The 16,890-nt window shown below is 36.0% G+C and overlaps 2 protein-coding genes across 3 annotated transcripts in view; both read right to left on the bottom strand.

Moving 5' to 3' along the window:
* LOC107748302 (fibrous sheath CABYR-binding protein) overlaps window positions 1–9,830 on the bottom strand; it is a 15,562-nt gene extending 5,732 nt beyond the window's left edge. The window contains exons 1-8 of one of the 2 annotated variants that reach the window (XM_016563045.1): window positions 9,578–9,830; window positions 6,645–7,064; window positions 4,868–5,950; window positions 4,517–4,693; window positions 3,290–3,592; window positions 2,771–2,856; window positions 1,605–1,711; window positions 1,349–1,492 (exon numbers count right to left, since the gene is read on the bottom strand). In XM_016563045.1, the coding sequence (XP_016418531.1) occupies window positions 1,349–1,492; window positions 1,605–1,711; window positions 2,771–2,856; window positions 3,290–3,592; window positions 4,517–4,693; window positions 4,868–5,950; window positions 6,645–6,796 (2,052 nt within the window). In that variant the 5' untranslated portion in view covers window positions 6,797–7,064; window positions 9,578–9,830. The remainder of the gene's footprint in view (window positions 1–1,348; window positions 1,493–1,604; window positions 1,712–2,770; window positions 2,857–3,289; window positions 3,593–4,516; window positions 4,694–4,867; window positions 5,951–6,644; window positions 7,065–9,577) is intronic. The other variant, XM_016563046.1, reaches the window with a different exon arrangement.
* Window positions 9,831–12,453: 2,623 nt separating this feature from the next.
* Window positions 12,454–15,458, bottom strand: LOC107748312 (yae1 domain-containing protein 1-like). Its single transcript, XM_016563057.1, has 3 exons — window positions 15,197–15,458; window positions 14,826–14,947; window positions 12,454–13,033 (listed from the first exon to the last, which is right to left on the bottom strand). The coding sequence occupies exons 1-3, from the start codon at window positions 15,290–15,292 to the stop codon at window positions 12,601–12,603; spliced, it is 651 nt and encodes a 216-aa protein (XP_016418543.1). The 5' UTR covers window positions 15,293–15,458; the 3' UTR covers window positions 12,454–12,600.
* Window positions 15,459–16,890: the final 1,432 nt, after the last annotated feature.

Genomic DNA, 16,890 nt, shown 5'->3' with positions numbered 1-16,890 from the left:
CTTTTAGGAACTGCAGGTCCTAGCCACAGAAACCATAATAATGATTTATGTGGATATGACACTAAGTAATGAGCTTATGCAACTTTACACATTTACAATTACTTACTATATTATTATTTACTATTACTCCACTAATAAATATATATTGTACGTTTTAATCCCCTGGAATACACTACAAACATGATGATCTAGATTAGAACATGATGCATTGCTGTGTCTCTGTCATAATTAAATAATTAAACAATTTTGGAGAAAGTGGCTGTTTTTTTGTTTGTTTGTTTGTTTACAGTCTTCCTTTAACAGACATTAATATAAGACAATACTGCAAAAACAGTGTACTGTCAAGCTGTTGTATTCCTATTATATATTTATTGTCCAACATTCCTAATTTTTCTGTCATTAATTTAATTTCATATGTTGGTATTAATTCAGTGTTAATAATGCTAACACCTGAACTTAAAATATTTTCAACCGAAACTGACATGGTTTCTACAGAGCAAAAGGTTTTGTGAAAAAAAGAGAATAAAATCGCAGGAGAATGGTCAGAAATTCAGCGTGAGCGGGATCAACAAGCCCCACGCTATCACGCAGCGGCACAGTCAGTCAGTGAGCGCCATAACAGATTAAGTCAAATCTTGCGGGATTCCATAAATAAAATACACAGAACCCCACTATTCGACAAATATACATAATGAAAAGATGATACAAAATTGAATACCTTGGAAAATGGCATTTAAGACTTTTTTATACTTTTTAAGGGCCTTAATTTTCTCTAAATTGATTTATCAACTTTTAATACTTTTTAAGACCCCGCGGACACCCTGTTCTATATTTCCGCACACAGCGACTAAGCACTATGCATGCAAAGAAGTTTTGTATAAAATACAAGTAATGCACATGTAAACGAATATGTGAAGCGGATTGCTATGTTTACAGTTCATATAATCAGAATTTAAAAAATCGGACTGGATTCATTCTGATTGCATGTAACACACCTAGTGTCATCTTATAAACTTTAGTCTGGGTAGAGGCCAAATGTAATCTGACACAAATGAATAATCTGTACTCTTTCTTCATGTTACCTGCACCCAGATCTACCCATTTATTTGTCAGCTAAAATCTACCGAATGACGCACTTTGACAATTGAGAGCTCCAGGGTTTTTGTTGATGTAGCACTACAGCTCATGCTTTTGTACTCCTGTAGGATTAAACCCAGAACATTATTATGGGTGTTGAAGTCTTCTTACATTTTTGGCAAATGGGATCGCCACAGCCCTTTTCCTCTGCCATGTAGCACTGATTTTTTTTTTTTAATTGCCGTTAATAAGAGTACAGAGGTCTCCTCACCAATAGAAAGCCTTCATCCTGCAGCCAGGTGGGCATAGCTGTGCTGTTTGCCAGCAGCTGATACAGTGTAGCTCGTAGAGCACAGTAGTTATCGCCTCTGACTCTCCTCAGTCCGCTAAAGCTGCGGGACATCTCACTGTAGCCCTGAGACAAACACACTGAAGCAAGTCAGACTTCTTAAAGAAGCACAGACAGGTCAATCAAAAGACTTTAAAAACATTTCAGGAAAAAAATATGACAAAGTTAGTTAGGTCACCTTTCTGATGAGAGCACTTTTGGCCGTGTTTCCCTTCCATTCTCTCTCACTGTAGGCCAGTATGTCCACAGCTGGTGCTAAGCTACATCTGGTCTCTACACCAGGAACTAGACACGAAGGAAAACAAATCATGACAAATCCCCAATGAGATGTTAATCTGGATGCAGAAAACCTTTGGACCAGTATCTTCACAACGATTTGATTTGTCTGTAATACATTTCCTTAAAGGGATAATTCACCCAAGAATGAAATGCAACACATGCCATATATTGCAAGTGTTCTGAGTGTTTCTGTGACCAATAGAGTTTGGGTTCCTTGCCACTGCTGCCTTTTGGTTTGCTTAGTTGGGGACACTTAACATTGTTGACATGCTTGCACACACACTTTTGGAAGAGAACTGGGTTACACTTTATTTCGATAGTCCACTTTAGACATTCTAATAACTATAAGTAACTTTGTAACTACATGTCAACTACATGTCAACTAATTCTCATTCATTTGCAACTACATGTCTACTAACTCTCAGAGTAGACTTAGGGTAGGTTTAGGGTTAGTAGAATAAGTTGACAAAGAAAGTGTTAGAAGATATTAAGCAGACAGTCTACTAATACTCTACTAACTGCTAGTTGACACGTAGTTGCAAAGTTACTTACTGTTAATAGAATGTCTAAAGTGGACTATCGAAATAAAGTGTTACCGAGAACTGAACTGAGCTGAATGTTGACGTCACTGAAAGAACAATTAACTGACTTTAACTGGAAAATTAAATTAACGGTTTACTCTTGTCCTCTGTTTAGAGCTGCTTTACAGCAGAATTGAATTTTTTTGCATTACATCATTTTTATCGCGTTATTCAATGCCTAGGAACCTCAACTGTACTTTATTCACTAAGTTGAATATCTCTGGACCAGAACTCAGTTTGTCAGATGAGTCAGAATGACAGTTGACACATGTGAACACGATGTGCTTTTTGGGGATAAGTCAGAGTGGACTATGGTGCTAACAGAGTATCACAAGCGTTATATTTCTCCTTTTGTGGTCCAAAAAAGAAAGAAGGGCATTAGAACAACACCAGGGTAAATAAATGACGACTTCATTTTTATTTTTAGGTAAACTAACCCTTCAACTATTGGATAGTGTGACATAAATGAAAAAATCATTAATACTTGTGAGCTCCAGCAGTGGTTTGGATGTCTTGTTATTGCTGGCTCCCATTTCAATCTCCTCAGCTCCCAGATATAGGTATGCACTCCTACGGCATAAAGAGGAACTATCATTCATATTCGTATGACAAGTAATCATGAGGAGTCTAGTTGGGAGAGCTAAAACTGTTATATTAAAGCACAACATCCCAGGTGATAATGATTCATCATGCAGGGTAAGTCTTACTGGATCTAAAGAGGCTTTGTCATGATTCTTTAGCTCTTTTACGTCAGTTGTTCACATATAGTATGTGAAAATCCCTCGTTCACTACTATACATCAGATTTTCTGAATGCTGATCTATTACATTATTGTAAATATAGTATTAGTTGAAGGAGTTGCAAGACTATACTCACAATACTGCATAATCTCGTCTCTTCATTAATTTGTCTAATTAATAATTGATTCTGATGTCCAAATGCTTTCTGACCATCTGCTTTCCAAACTAAAAGTATTGCTGGAAAAACAGAATGAACGAGTGACACATACTCATCCAGGGTCTCGTGTACTTCCTCCATACTTTCTTCTGTATCTTTCTGTATCTGTATCAGCTTCACCTCTACTGTGCTACTGCTAAAAAGGATCTCTGATTTTGGGGTGGCGGAAGTGTCTTCTTTTCCTTCGTTTTCCTTGGCAACACTTGCTTCCTCTTCCTGTTTCTCCTTTTCATCTTCTGTTTGTTGAGGTCCAGTTTCTGCATCTTTTACAACTTCCTCCACTAATTTTGGCTCATTCAACACAGGAACCTCACCTTTGTCCTCAGTGTCTTCTAGAGCAACTGAATCACTGTAAATGAGAAATGATAGAGTGGTTATTGGGCAATTCTGACAAGGAGGACACAATTTGGAGTCATGTTTTATAATTATTTTAAAATTGCATTTTTTATACTTAATGTTTGTTAATATTTTATGCTTTTTTTATGACTACAGACTACATTCAGACCACATATATTGCAAATACCAATGCCTAAAGTAATTTGTGATCTGTACGATTTTTTAATGTTTCTGAAAGAAGTCAAAGAAGTAGCTTATTCTCCTCAAGTATGCATTCATTTGATAAAAAAAAATACAGTGCAAACAGTAAGACAGTGGAAAAATTACTACTATTAAAAAATAATAATATATTCTAAAATGTGTGTGTGCGTATGTGTCTGTGTATGTATAGTGCTTAAAAGCTTTGAGCAAAAAACAGGAACTATTCTAAATGTGGCCATTTCATAGTCTTAAACTATGCCAAAGGTCACTATAATCTACGATCATAAAAATGTTCCCAAAATAAGGTTGAAAGGAATGCTGTTCAGATAGCAATTTTCTTGAAGAATTGTTTGAAGAACTTCTGAATAAACACTGTTTAGACCACTGCTGATACACCATGTAGCCTAATCACACATTAAAACCTTATATAAACATCATTAAACAAAATGGTGCTTAAATGAACAGTGGCTCATTTAAGAACAAAAACAATCCGATTACTGCAACTGATGTTTACATTGTCGCTACATTGTACTTTACTAGTGTTTGTACTTTATTGACAGTTGTTTGCCTTGGCGTGACACAAACTTCCCTTTTTGACAATTTATCTATTTCTATTATGGCAGGTGTGATTACACTCTTAGTGTGTTAACACTGTAAACTAATTATGAACTCTAACTTTTACACAGAGTTTTGCGCCACCTAATGGTAATAAAAATGAATATCAGGAAGTACTAACCTGGTTGGTTCAGTGAGTCTGGTTTTCTCAATGGGGCTTGATGGCACTGAGGCACATGTGGAATCCAGGCCATTCTGAACGAGTTCTGTAGTCTCGCGCTCTTGCTCTGCAACCTTTTCACTCTTCTCTAGATCTTTCACAGAATCCATTACTTCCGGTTTGTCCACATCAATAGTGCTGTAAAAGAATAGACATGAGCTAGGAACTAGGGTCATTAGTTAACTAACATAAAAAAAAAAAACATTTTTGTTAAATAAACGTTAACTGAAATAGCATAAAATATAAAAACCTAAACTTATTTTAATTCAATTAGTTGCCAAAGTAACATGTCTCATTTTATTAACTCGTTACCTGTCAGTTTGTGTAGAGGGTTTAGATGACAGTTGCTCTTTACTCTCAGTTTCCAAGGTTTCTTCATTTGATTCCTGGACTATGTCTTCTGTTTGAGGCAGCTTTTCCACCGCCATGACATCATTCATTTCATTCTCAACTTTCAAACTCCCAGGGTCCTTCACAAGACCATGTTCTATGACAGGAGAGAGTCCATTGGTAATATCCACATTTGGAGATGAAGCTTCCTGTGAATGCTCCTGAGGTTGAGAAACTTCAGACGTCACTTGCTTCTGTTCTGCCATCTCAGAATGAATATCCTCTGAAAGTTTGTCCTCTACTTCAGCTGTTTGCTCAACGATGGGTTCCTCAGTAGTCACTTCAGCTACACTTTCCTCAATAACATCCGACTCATTAGACTTACCTAAAACGTATGAGTCAGGTTCTTTGCTGCTGTTGCCCATCAATGAAATATCCCCAGTGTCATTGAGACCAGCCTCTTCATGTGTCACTTTATTGGTGTCACTCAGAGTTAGTTCCTCAGTTTGGATCATTTCCTTCTCATCTACAATCATCTCCACATGTGTTTCTAGCTCTGGTTGGGAGGAGTTCTCAGATTCTACCTGAGCAAGCACAGTCGCTTCTTCAACAGGTGCTTCCTTAACAGGTGTCTCCACAGCAGCTGAGACTGTTGAGTCTGAACTTGTTGCGGTAGCACCTGCATCATCTGTCAGTGCAGCTGTGATGTCTACCTCTTCAAATGACCCATGCGGAGCCTCTATCTCCCCTTTCATTGAGGCAACGTTCTCCGCAGGTGCTTGGACTGTATCTTGAGGTGCTTCTGAGACTTCAGCTTCAATGTTTTGGATTTCTTCCGTGATTTCAATCTCTGTTTTTGGTGGTTCTGTAGCTAAGATTATAGCTTCTGTTGGAGCCGTTTCAGGAGAAACATTGTGATTAACTTCAGCAGCAAGAGAGACTTCAGTGTGTAATAGTGATATTGTTGTAGGGTAAGAGCTCTGTGGATTAAGAATTTGAGCGCTGGCATTTGGCTGCTTGGTTATAACCGATTCACCCAGCTGTGGTTTTGTTTCATCTTCATGCCTGTCAAGAGTTTTAAAATGCATTTAAGTTAATGTGGATGTTATGGAAAAAACATGAAAAACAGGATTTACTAGTTTGATGTACAGCACTCAGTTAACAATGTTAACAATGCAAAGCTCTCTTCAGCCAATCTATGGAAAGGTGAAATATGAGTCGCAAATGTAAATAATTCAGAATTTGTCATGGTACCAATGTCAGTATTATGAGGACATAACCATATGACTTTAGCATTTGCTATTCAGAATTGAACAACTTGGCCCATCCAGATAAACGACAGTGCAAACTGCACCAAGTATGTATACTGTATCAAGTGTAGACAACGTCAGTGATTATATTAGGTTTTATTTGCTTTTGACACAACATTCTGCTTGTGTTCAGTGTAGACAGGTAACAAATTCCACAACATCCAAACAAGTCAGTTTGGGAGCTTGGTTAAATAAGTGTTCTTTTTGTACTGGAGAGGACGTTGTACGCTATGAAACTTATAACAGATAAAGTCACAAAATTTCAATTTCGAATCCATTGCGACTTGCACTGTCACTCACAAACAACTAATGATCCAACGAAAAAATCAAGTCTCCCACTACATTTGGTCTTGTTGTTTCATTCAGAGATAAGTCACAATAGGGGAAAAAAAGCAATCACAAGCTCTGTTTCATGCTATGTTAGTTAAAAGGTCAATCATTAACTTTACCTGTGCTCTTCATCTGAAGTTGGACTGGTGCAGACTTCCGTTCCTGCCTTAGTTGATGTCTTTGATTCAGAGCTGTGCAATAAACCTTTAGTCTCGTCCTCTGTATGGTCACATGGATTTTTTCGTCCACAACAATCCCAAAAGTTCCCCATGTTGGCACAGGCTGCAGTGATAGCTTTCAATAAATCCACTTCTCTGGGTTTACGTTCAGACCAAAGGATGTGCAGTTATCTAGAGCAAGTCGCTTCCACTTCCAGAGGGCTAGCCATATACAAATATTATTTCTCCAGACAAGATTCTACATGCCTCGTACCAATACATTTGAGCAGTGTCTGTAAATAATGTGTATCTGTAAGAATAGTCCAGCTACAGAAGCTGACCATAAACTGCACTTCTGAGTATCTGGTCATCTGCTCAAACCTGCAGATTAAAAACAAACACAAATTCCCATGTGAGTATAACATGCCATTTCTTCATCTGAAGACAAATCTGAAGTAAATCAAAAGACTGTAAGAATTTGAAAGCTTCTTACATTAAGGTGATCTTGTGCACATTGCAATTTTACAGTATTAACAATAAATGTAATATATATGGAGAGTGTTTTTTTGAACAGGTGTTGTCGAACAAATCCTTCTCGTTCTCTTCCATGCATTGATTCCTTTTGACATGTTTAACTGTTTTATAAGTCAACAATTATGAATTGTTTTACTGTCTTCAAAGACTGCCTACAGCACTAGCGAATAGCATTCATGGATTAGAACTCTTTAAAGTCTCTATTGGAAAAATTCTTCCAAACTCAAGGCAACTGAAAAAGTTGGCGAGCACTGTTGAACACTGTAAGATTCGTTTCCATTTACTCTGGATGTGTCGTAAATCACCCCTATTCCCTTTATGTAGTGTCCTATTTGAGTGGTAAGCCATTTTTAGTGGTTTCCAAAAACATAGTGGATATTATCGAGACACCCTCAGTGAATTTGCTCACTCGCACTCACTTCCAAAACATCAGTACTCATCTTGCTGGATCTGTCTGCTGCTTTTGACACAGTTAACCTCCAGATCCTCCTGTCAACCCTTCATGACAAAGGGCTTTGCAGGAACCGCACTCCAGGGGTTCAAGCCTTACCTCTCAGGCAGGCCCTTCAGGGTGTCTTGGAGGGATGATATTTCTAATCCACAAAAAATCTAACTACTGGGGTGCCTCAAGGCTTAGTGCTTGGACCACTTCTCTTCTTCATCTACATGCCATCAGTAGAATCTGTAATTCAGAAACATGGCTTTTCCTATCACTGCGTTGGTGATGACACACAGCTTTACTTCTCATTCCAGCCCGGATGATCCAACAGTAGCTGCTCGCACCTCAGCCTGCCTGACAGACATTTCTTGCTGGATGAAAGACCATAACACTCAACTCAACTTTAGTACTACAGAACTGCTTTTAGTATCAGCCAACCCAACACTTCACCACAACTTCTCCTTCCAACTATAGGCACATCGACCATAACTCCTTTGGACAACTTGGAACCTTGGAGTTGTAACTGGTGATCAGTTAAATTTCACAGACCACATCACTGAAACGGCCCGGTCCTTATACAACATTAGTAAGATCAGGCCCTTCCATTTGGAGCATGCTACACAACTCCTTGTCCAATTTCTTGTTCTATTCCAGGCTAGACTATTGTAATGCTGTTTTGGCAAGCCTTCCAGCATGTACTTTCAAACCTCTGGAACTGATGTATAAAGCAGCAGCAAGAATGACCTTCAACGAGAAGAGAGCGCATGCCACACCTCTTCATCATTTTGCACTGGTTGCCAATAGTCGCTTGCATCAAATTCAAGGTACTGATGTTTGCTTACAGAACAACCACTGGCTCAGTGACCCTTACACTACTACACTAAACTCACTGACTTATGTGACTTCCACCTGTTACCTTTACTTTGACTGTTTCCTGCTGGTGAAATGTCCTGTCTAACTCAATCAGAGTCTTTAGACACATCTTTTTAATACTAGCGCCTTCTGTGTTAGACTAACTGGGACTTGCCACAGCACTTAGATATTGTTGTCCTTTTATTGGTTTAATTGCTTCTATTATCCTAATTTGTAAGTCACTTGGGATAAAAGTGTCTGCCTAATGATTAAATGTAAATGTCAATGTAAATGAGTCAGTGGAATGAATTAAAACCCCTAGTAAGGTACATTTTTGTTAGGGAGTTTCCATTCTTTTCCATTTACAGAAAAACCCAAGAGCAAATTCAAACTTTTTTTTTTTTAGCTAAAATACATAATACCACAAAATATTTCACAATGTATTTTCTTAAGTAACTTCAATATGTATTTTCATTTTTATGACAGTTATTGTGCCATCCTTGGGCAATTCACAAGTCACTCCATGAACCAGAATGACACGAAATATAAACATGCATTTTACATCAGCAAGTTTTCTAATTGATTTTGACTACTTTTTAAAACCTTCATTACAGCCATTTCAGAAAGCCAGTTGCTACACAAACAGACTTTCAATTTTAAGGAGACTTTCACAATATATTTTAGTTTTCCATGTAATTAATTTAGTTTTAGTGTTTGTACATTATTACACATGGTGACTTACGTTGTTTTGCGGCGCAAGGCACAAGTGTCCACAGCACTCAGAATGATGACATTGTTTACCAGACACTATTGCAACACTCTGCCCTACACGTAAGTATATTTAACCTGTTAGCAGTTATTTCCCCCCCAAAAAGAGCCCTAAATATTCCTTTAAGCAAACAGAATGCATTCAAATTGGATTCCCAAACTCAGCGTTATTTAATAAGACCCAGCATAAGCACCGTCATGTGAACTGTCAACAACACTGCGTGTTAGATTAATCGATACTTCAGATCGCCAAAATTTGTATGGCATAAATGTTAAAATAAACAAATGTCATAATTCCTACCTAAATGTGAAGAATTCTCCATTTAGTTGTCAAGACAGACGACCACTTTTTGCGTCCAGGAAGATCGACGTGTATTAATGACCGTATGTAGTTTCACTTTCCGTCTATGAATACACTCCCCACAGGAAACTGTGAGCGTCAAGGTTCTCTACTGATAATATTGTTTCTTGTCGAATAACGTGCTTTTAATTAACCAAAAGAGGGAGAAAAATAGTCAAGCCAGAGAGTGCCTTCATTTCTTCTATTCGGTCCTGTTCTTCCTTTACAGCTCTTGAAGAGGGCAGTACATGGTCTCAGATTAAAGGAATGTAGTGAAATCTGATTCTAAAGGTCTCCACATCCATTAGCCACACATCTACACAGTGCACAACTATCTTGAACCTGCATTAACACAGTCTGTCTAAACAAAGTCTAAAAATAATGTTTTTTTTTGTTTGTTTGTTTTTACATAATTAACATACTTTAATATATTTCTGTATGAACAATGTAATGTTTTTGTACACTATAATGCACTTAATTCCTTTTGGACATGTATTTGTTGTGAAATAAAAACGTGTTATAGTTTAAATTTCAATGCCACTGCTTAAAGCACAACAAAAGATTACAATAATTATTAAAAATGTACTTTAACTTTTTAAGTGTACATAAGGGTCATGAAAGTCATAAAAGTGAACTCCGTCTCCAAGTACACTTATGTGGATTTTGATTTCATTAAGATTGTTTGGAAATACATTTTTTAAATATACTTTTATGATTTGAAGTACACTACAAGAGCACATTCAATTCAACTATGTGTGCATTCAATACAATTATGCACACTTTTTCCATCAGGGCAGCTTTGTGACATTACATCCAAATTATGCCAAGCTAAAGCTACTACTCAGTTATGTTTAATAAAATATATTGTATTTATCTAAAATGGCTCAAATTAACTTCAGATAAATAAGCAGTTACATAACAACTTGATTAAATAAATAGCTTTTATTTGGTGGTAAATGGTACAATGGTAAATGTGTAAAAAAGATGCACAGGCTATTTTCTTTCCGGGAATTTGCTTGTTGTTTCCTGCCCACACAGGATGTTATTCAGATACTCTGCTGCAGTGGATCCACTTCAAGTGTCTATGAGCTGCTGAATGTGAAGTTTTAATTCTTCAGGAATCCCCAGTTCTGTTACTAAGTCCAAGCAGCACTTTAGCAGCCGTTTCAGACTCTCTCCTGTAGAGAAAGAATGCTGGCAAAGAGTTCTTGGTGCATCTTCACTCACGCCTTCAACGTTTCCACAGCAGTCATTATTCGCTCTACCTCTCCCACAACAGTCCCCATTATTTGAGCACCTAGATTCTCCACCTTGGTTCCTTTGCTCGACATTTAGGTTCTCCATGTCATCCACCATCTCAGTCACACTAGGTGGAGGCCTCTGCTGGGCTTTCCTCATGTCCTCCACCAGTCCGTCCTCATGCGTCTCCAATCTCTGAAGCAGATCAGTAACTGATGCTAAAGCAGGGCTTCCAGGCAGCTGAACCTGACACCAGCATCGAACAGCACTGTGGAAGGAGAAGACAATGTGACAATGGTCAAAAAGAAGAAAGAACACAATAGCTTTAGGATATGAGCAGGCATAAAAAGGGACATTTTTAGATTCGATTTATACTGCATGGTCCTTTTTTATAGGAGTGAATTGATCATGATTGACAGGTCTCCTTACACAAGTGCAAAGTAGTGTTATTTTAATATTATTTAATACTTTATGACTATTAATGTTTTTATTAATATTTTGAATTCTCTTTTATATTTCAGTTTTCATTTTAGTTAGTTTAATATTATGAGTCATTTTAAATATTACTTAAATTTAACACAAATATTTTATTTTATTTCAGCTTTATTTCAATTAACAAAAACATTTTTAGTAGTTTTAGTTAACAATAATAACCCTGGTGTAAACTTGACAAGTGTTATTTTATTATTATTATTTATAGGCTATTATAGTATTTATTAATATTTGCATTAGCTTTCATTTGTATATTTTCAATTTTAGCCTAGGTTTTTAGTAGTTTTGCTTTGTGCTTATGTCATTTGTATTCGTTTTTAAATATTTCTATTCAGCTTTATTTTATTTGATATTAGTTTTAGTAGTTCAGTACAGTTAGAGATAACAACGCAGCTTGACAAGCAATATGAATTCAAAATGATTATCTTTTTTGTTGTTGTTTAAAACAAATGCCATTTCTTTTGACGTTTTGTTGTACTTTTCATTACCAGAACGTTCTGAGAATGTTACCTACACAGAACAATCCTAGAACGTTAGGAATTGGTTCCCAAACAATACCAAATAGAAACCATACAAACATACATACAAACCATCAGGGGAACATTCTGTGTTTACTAGTACTGTGTTTACTAGTACTGTATTTTAAGGGGAGAGACACTGCAGGCAAAAACACAGTTTTTTCATGCACCTGTCAAATTTGAGATTTTGGGCTTTTTGGTTTTTCATAAAGTGTTTTTTCAGACTAGTGGAAAGAAAACATCCAAAAGACACTGTTAAGTTTCTTTTATAGCACTTTATCTATTTGTGTCAATAGATTTCAATTACAATGCATATTTTTAAAGGCCGTTTTCTCAAAATGAGTTTTTTTCTCCTACACTGAGCCATAAATCTCCACTTCAGTAGCACTTACACACACCAAACTTTACATTTTTATTCCTGTCTATATCAATTATGCACACTTTTTCCATCAGGGCAGCTTTGTGACATTACATCCAAATTATGCCAAGCTAAAGCTACTACTCAGTTATGTTTAATAAAATATATTGTATTTATCTAAAATGGCTCAAATTAACTTCAGATAAATAAGCAGTTACATAACAACTTGATTAAATAAATAGCTTTTATTTGGTGGTAAATGGTACAATGGTAAATGTGTAAAAAAGATGCACAGGCTATTTTCTTTCCGGGAATTTGCTTGTTGTTTCCTGCCCACACAGGATGTTATTCAGATACTCTGCTGCAGTGGATCCACTTCAAGTGTCTATGAGCTGCTGAATGTGAAGTTTTAATTCTTCAGGAATCCCCAGTTCTGTTACTAAGTCCAAGCAGCACTTTAGCAGCCGTTTCAGACTCTCTCCTGTAGAGAAAGAATGCTGGCAAAGAGTTCTTGGTGCATCTTCACTCACGCCTTCAACGTTTCCACAGCAGTCATTATTCGCTCTACCTCTCCCACAACAGTCCCCATTATTTGAGCACCTAGATTCTCCACCTTGGTTCCTTTGCTCGACATTTAGGTTCTCCATGTCATCCACCATCTCAGTCACACTAGGTGGAGGCCTCTGCTGGGCTTTCCTCATGTCCTCCACCAGTCCGTCCTCATGCGTCTCCAATCTCTGAAGCAGATCAGTAACTGATGCTAAAGCAGGGCTTCCAGGCAGCTGAACCTGACACCAGCATCGAACAGCACTGTGGAAGGAGAAGACAATGTGACAATGGTCAAAAAGAAGAAAGAACACAATAGCTTTAGGATATGAGCAGGCATAAAAAGGGACATTTTTAGATTCGATTTATACTGCATGGTCCTTTTTTATAGGAGTGAATTGATCATGATTGACAGGTCTCCTTACACAAGTGCAAAGTAGTGTTATTTTAATATTATTTAATACTTTATGACTATTAATGTTTTTATTAATATTTTGAATTCTCTTTTATATTTCAGTTTTCATTTTAGTTAGTTTAATATTATGAGTCATTTTAAATATTACTTAAATTTAACACAAATATTTTATTTTATTTCAGCTTTATTTCAATTAACAAAAACATTTTTAGTAGTTTTAGTTAACAATAATAACCCTGGTGTAAACTTGACAAGTGTTATTTTATTATTATTATTTATAGGCTATTATAGTATTTATTAATATTTGCATTAGCTTTCATTTGTATATTTTCAATTTTAGCCTAGGTTTTTAGTAGTTTTGCTTTGTGCTTATGTCATTTGTATTCGTTTTTAAATATTTCTATTCAGCTTTATTTTATTTGATATTAGTTTTAGTAGTTCAGTACAGTTAGAGATAACAACGCAGCTTGACAAGCAATATGAATTCAAAATGATTATCTTTTTTGTTGTTGTTTAAAACAAATGCCATTTCTTTTGACGTTTTGTTGTACTTTTCATTACCAGAACGTTCTGAGAATGTTACCTACACAGAACAATCCTAGAACGTTAGGAATTGGTTCCCAAACAATACCAAATAGAAACCATACAAACATACATACAAACCATCAGGGGAACATTCTGTGTTTACTAGTACTGTGTTTACTAGTACTGTATTTTAAGGGGAGAGACACTGCAGGCAAAAACACAGTTTTTTCATGCACCTGTCAAATTTGAGATTTTGGGCTTTTTGGTTTTTCATAAAGTGTTTTTTCAGACTAGTGGAAAGAAAACATCCAAAAGACACTGTTAAGTTTCTTTTATAGCACTTTATCTATTTGTGTCAATAGATTTCAATTACAATGTATATTTTTAAAGGCCGTTTTCTCAAAATGAGTTTTTTCTCCTACACTGAGCCATAAATCTCCACTTTAGTAGCACTTACACACACACCAAGCTTTACATTTGTATTCCTGTCTATATCCTGAAGGTTTTTACAGAGGGATTTGTTCATATATAATTTGCTTGATTATATACAACATTTTATTCCCCCCAATATTGTGAAAATATAGTGTTTTTTCGGTCCGTTCTAAGCATTTTCTGAATTATGGAGTGACAAAAACGAGATACCCAAAGTCCCCTCTAAAAACGTTTGACTCTAATATGTCAAAAAAAAGTCCAGTGTTTAGATTTTTGTACTAGAAATGTATGCAAATTAGCGCATATTTAATTAAATAATGACTCATTTGCATATTTAAACCTAACATTTTAGAAAACTTGTAATACAAAAAAATGTTTGCAATTATCAATGTAATCAATCAGCTGGGTAAGTAAGGCGATTTTTTTTTTTTTTACCCTATTCACCTGCAGTGTCTCGCCTTAATCATATCATCATATTATAGTATGTATAGAGCAGTCACGTGATTGTCCCTAAACTCATTACTTGTAAAGCATAATTATTAAGATATTATAGACACAAAATACCTATATAGAGTGGTTAACTACATAAATATAATTTATTCTCACTGTTGGGCGTTTTTTTGCATGGATTTCTACTAAAAAGGCCCTAAAATGATGACAGATAAGACAAATGCACCTGCTTACCTCATGATTCCTTTAAGCTGACCGATGACTGTCATTTTAGTGGCTCCTTCCGTGTATCCCATGTTAAAACCAGCCTGTAGAGACGCTTCTTTCCCTGCATCACTGCCATCTCTGAAACCATCCTGACAGAAAACCACATGGCAGTCGTTTCTAGACTGCGCTATTTTCACTAGCTATACACCCCTGGTTTTTCTTTTGCACGTCACCAGTGAACGTGAAAACGTGAAAAAAACTCACAATGCATGAACGGTCTAACACTCATTTAGACTGGGGGGAAAAAACGAATAAAAACGATACAAAAATATTTCAGTAGAAGCATGTTTATGCATGTGCATGAAAGGTTCGATATTAATAAACGACTGTTCACGTACCTTTGCGCGTTTTTCCATGTTGTATTTCCATTCTTTGTTCTGGAGATTAATATCATCCACATCCTCACTAGACGCCACTGATTTCACCCACGACATGATGCTTCCAAGCTATGAATCGCGACAGTTAATCTCACGGAGTGTGAACTTAACGTGAAAATGTATCCGATGAGTAAAATATGCTTGTTTGGGCCTTTGACAGGATCCATAAACCACATTCACATCCACGTGGTCATGTGACTGACTTCATCAGAATGCATATGAAGCTCTTTTCTTCTTCTGGTCGCTTCTGGGCGTATTTTCCACATTATGTCGCCACCTGCTGGTCTTCCTGTGCAGCGCAGGAGTTTATTTAAAGCAGCACTATGTAACTGTTCTGTGTTCAAAATTTGCAAAATGTATATAATGAGCGAGTACATCATGAATTCATCTTCCAAACCGCGTTTTTGTCTTATTCCGAATCACTACGGTACACTTATAATAAGTACTTATATTTGGATTATTGCAGCCTGGTCGGGTCGTCACCGCTGCGGAGTAACACATACCTGCGTGAATCGCCATAGACATTAACTTAGAGAAGTAGCTCAGGTTGGAATGTTCTTCCGCGGGATGTGTGCAGTTCTGTTTATTAACCGCTAGAGCGCCAAAAGTTACATAGTGCTGCTTTAACCTGTGATGTCACGAATCATTTAACGTGATATCTATAAATAAGAACGTCCTCTTGTTTTCTCTGCAATTAATTCTGGTATAGTTTGCTTATTTAGAGAAGTGATATTGGTTGATATGCCTATAGCCAATCTAACTGATACAATATGTGGTAAAAATGAGTTTTTCACAGTCTAAAAATCGTTCTCTATTTTTAAAGGAGGTTGCTACCAAGTCTTGCTCTATTGCTTATTGGACTAAATTTGTTAGAATTCTTAAGTGGGAAAGTGTTTGGTTATTACCTCACAAGTTTTTTGTTACAAACAAGATAAAAGAAATCTCTTTCCAAATAATTCATAAATTCTATCATGTTAAACATTTTCTCAGTAAGTTTAAGAAGAATATTGATGTCAATTGCTCTTTTTGCTCTTTGCTCTCGGAAACAGTACCCCACATCTGTAGTTATGTTAAAAAGTTGATTATGAATTATGATTTAATTTTAATTTGCATTTTGAAATGTAGTTTTGGGATATTTTAATTATGATAATGTGAATAACGAAGCTTTTGTTAATCTATTTATTTTATTAAGTTTCACATTCATTAGTGTAAATTTTCTAACAACAAAAACCCTGTTTCACAGTGTTTTATAAAGAATTGGAAAACTATTTTGTACTATTCAACATAGTACTAATAGAAAGGCAATCAAATTCAATCTTTAAAATCTTTGAGTAATGCAAAGGTCCTGCGTGTCTATTACTGTACTTTTCTTTTATTTTCTCCTTTGTTCCCCTGGCTTTATAATGTCTGTTGTATTGTTTTGTGTTTGTCGTTTAAAGCATAATAATAAATAAATAAATAAATAAGAATGTCCATGCTAAATTAGATTTACAAACGATTCAGTGTGGATATTAACATTTTAGTACTAAATTATGTATAGTACCCAATGAAGACGAGCCTGTGCTTTAATGTAGTTAAGTATATTGAAAAGAAAAAATATTTTTAATACAAATTAAATTTAAATTAGTGTAATAGTAGTAAATTTTTTTTATAAT

Source organism: Sinocyclocheilus rhinocerous, unplaced genomic scaffold (assembly GCF_001515625.1).
Source record: "Sinocyclocheilus rhinocerous isolate Xijiao unplaced genomic scaffold, SAMN03320098_v1.1 scaffold1762, whole genome shotgun sequence".
NCBI lineage: Eukaryota > Metazoa > Chordata > Actinopteri > Cypriniformes > Cyprinidae > Sinocyclocheilus > Sinocyclocheilus rhinocerous.
The sequence above is the reverse complement of the archived record's forward strand: the minus strand, read 5'-3'. Positions and strand labels throughout refer to the sequence as shown.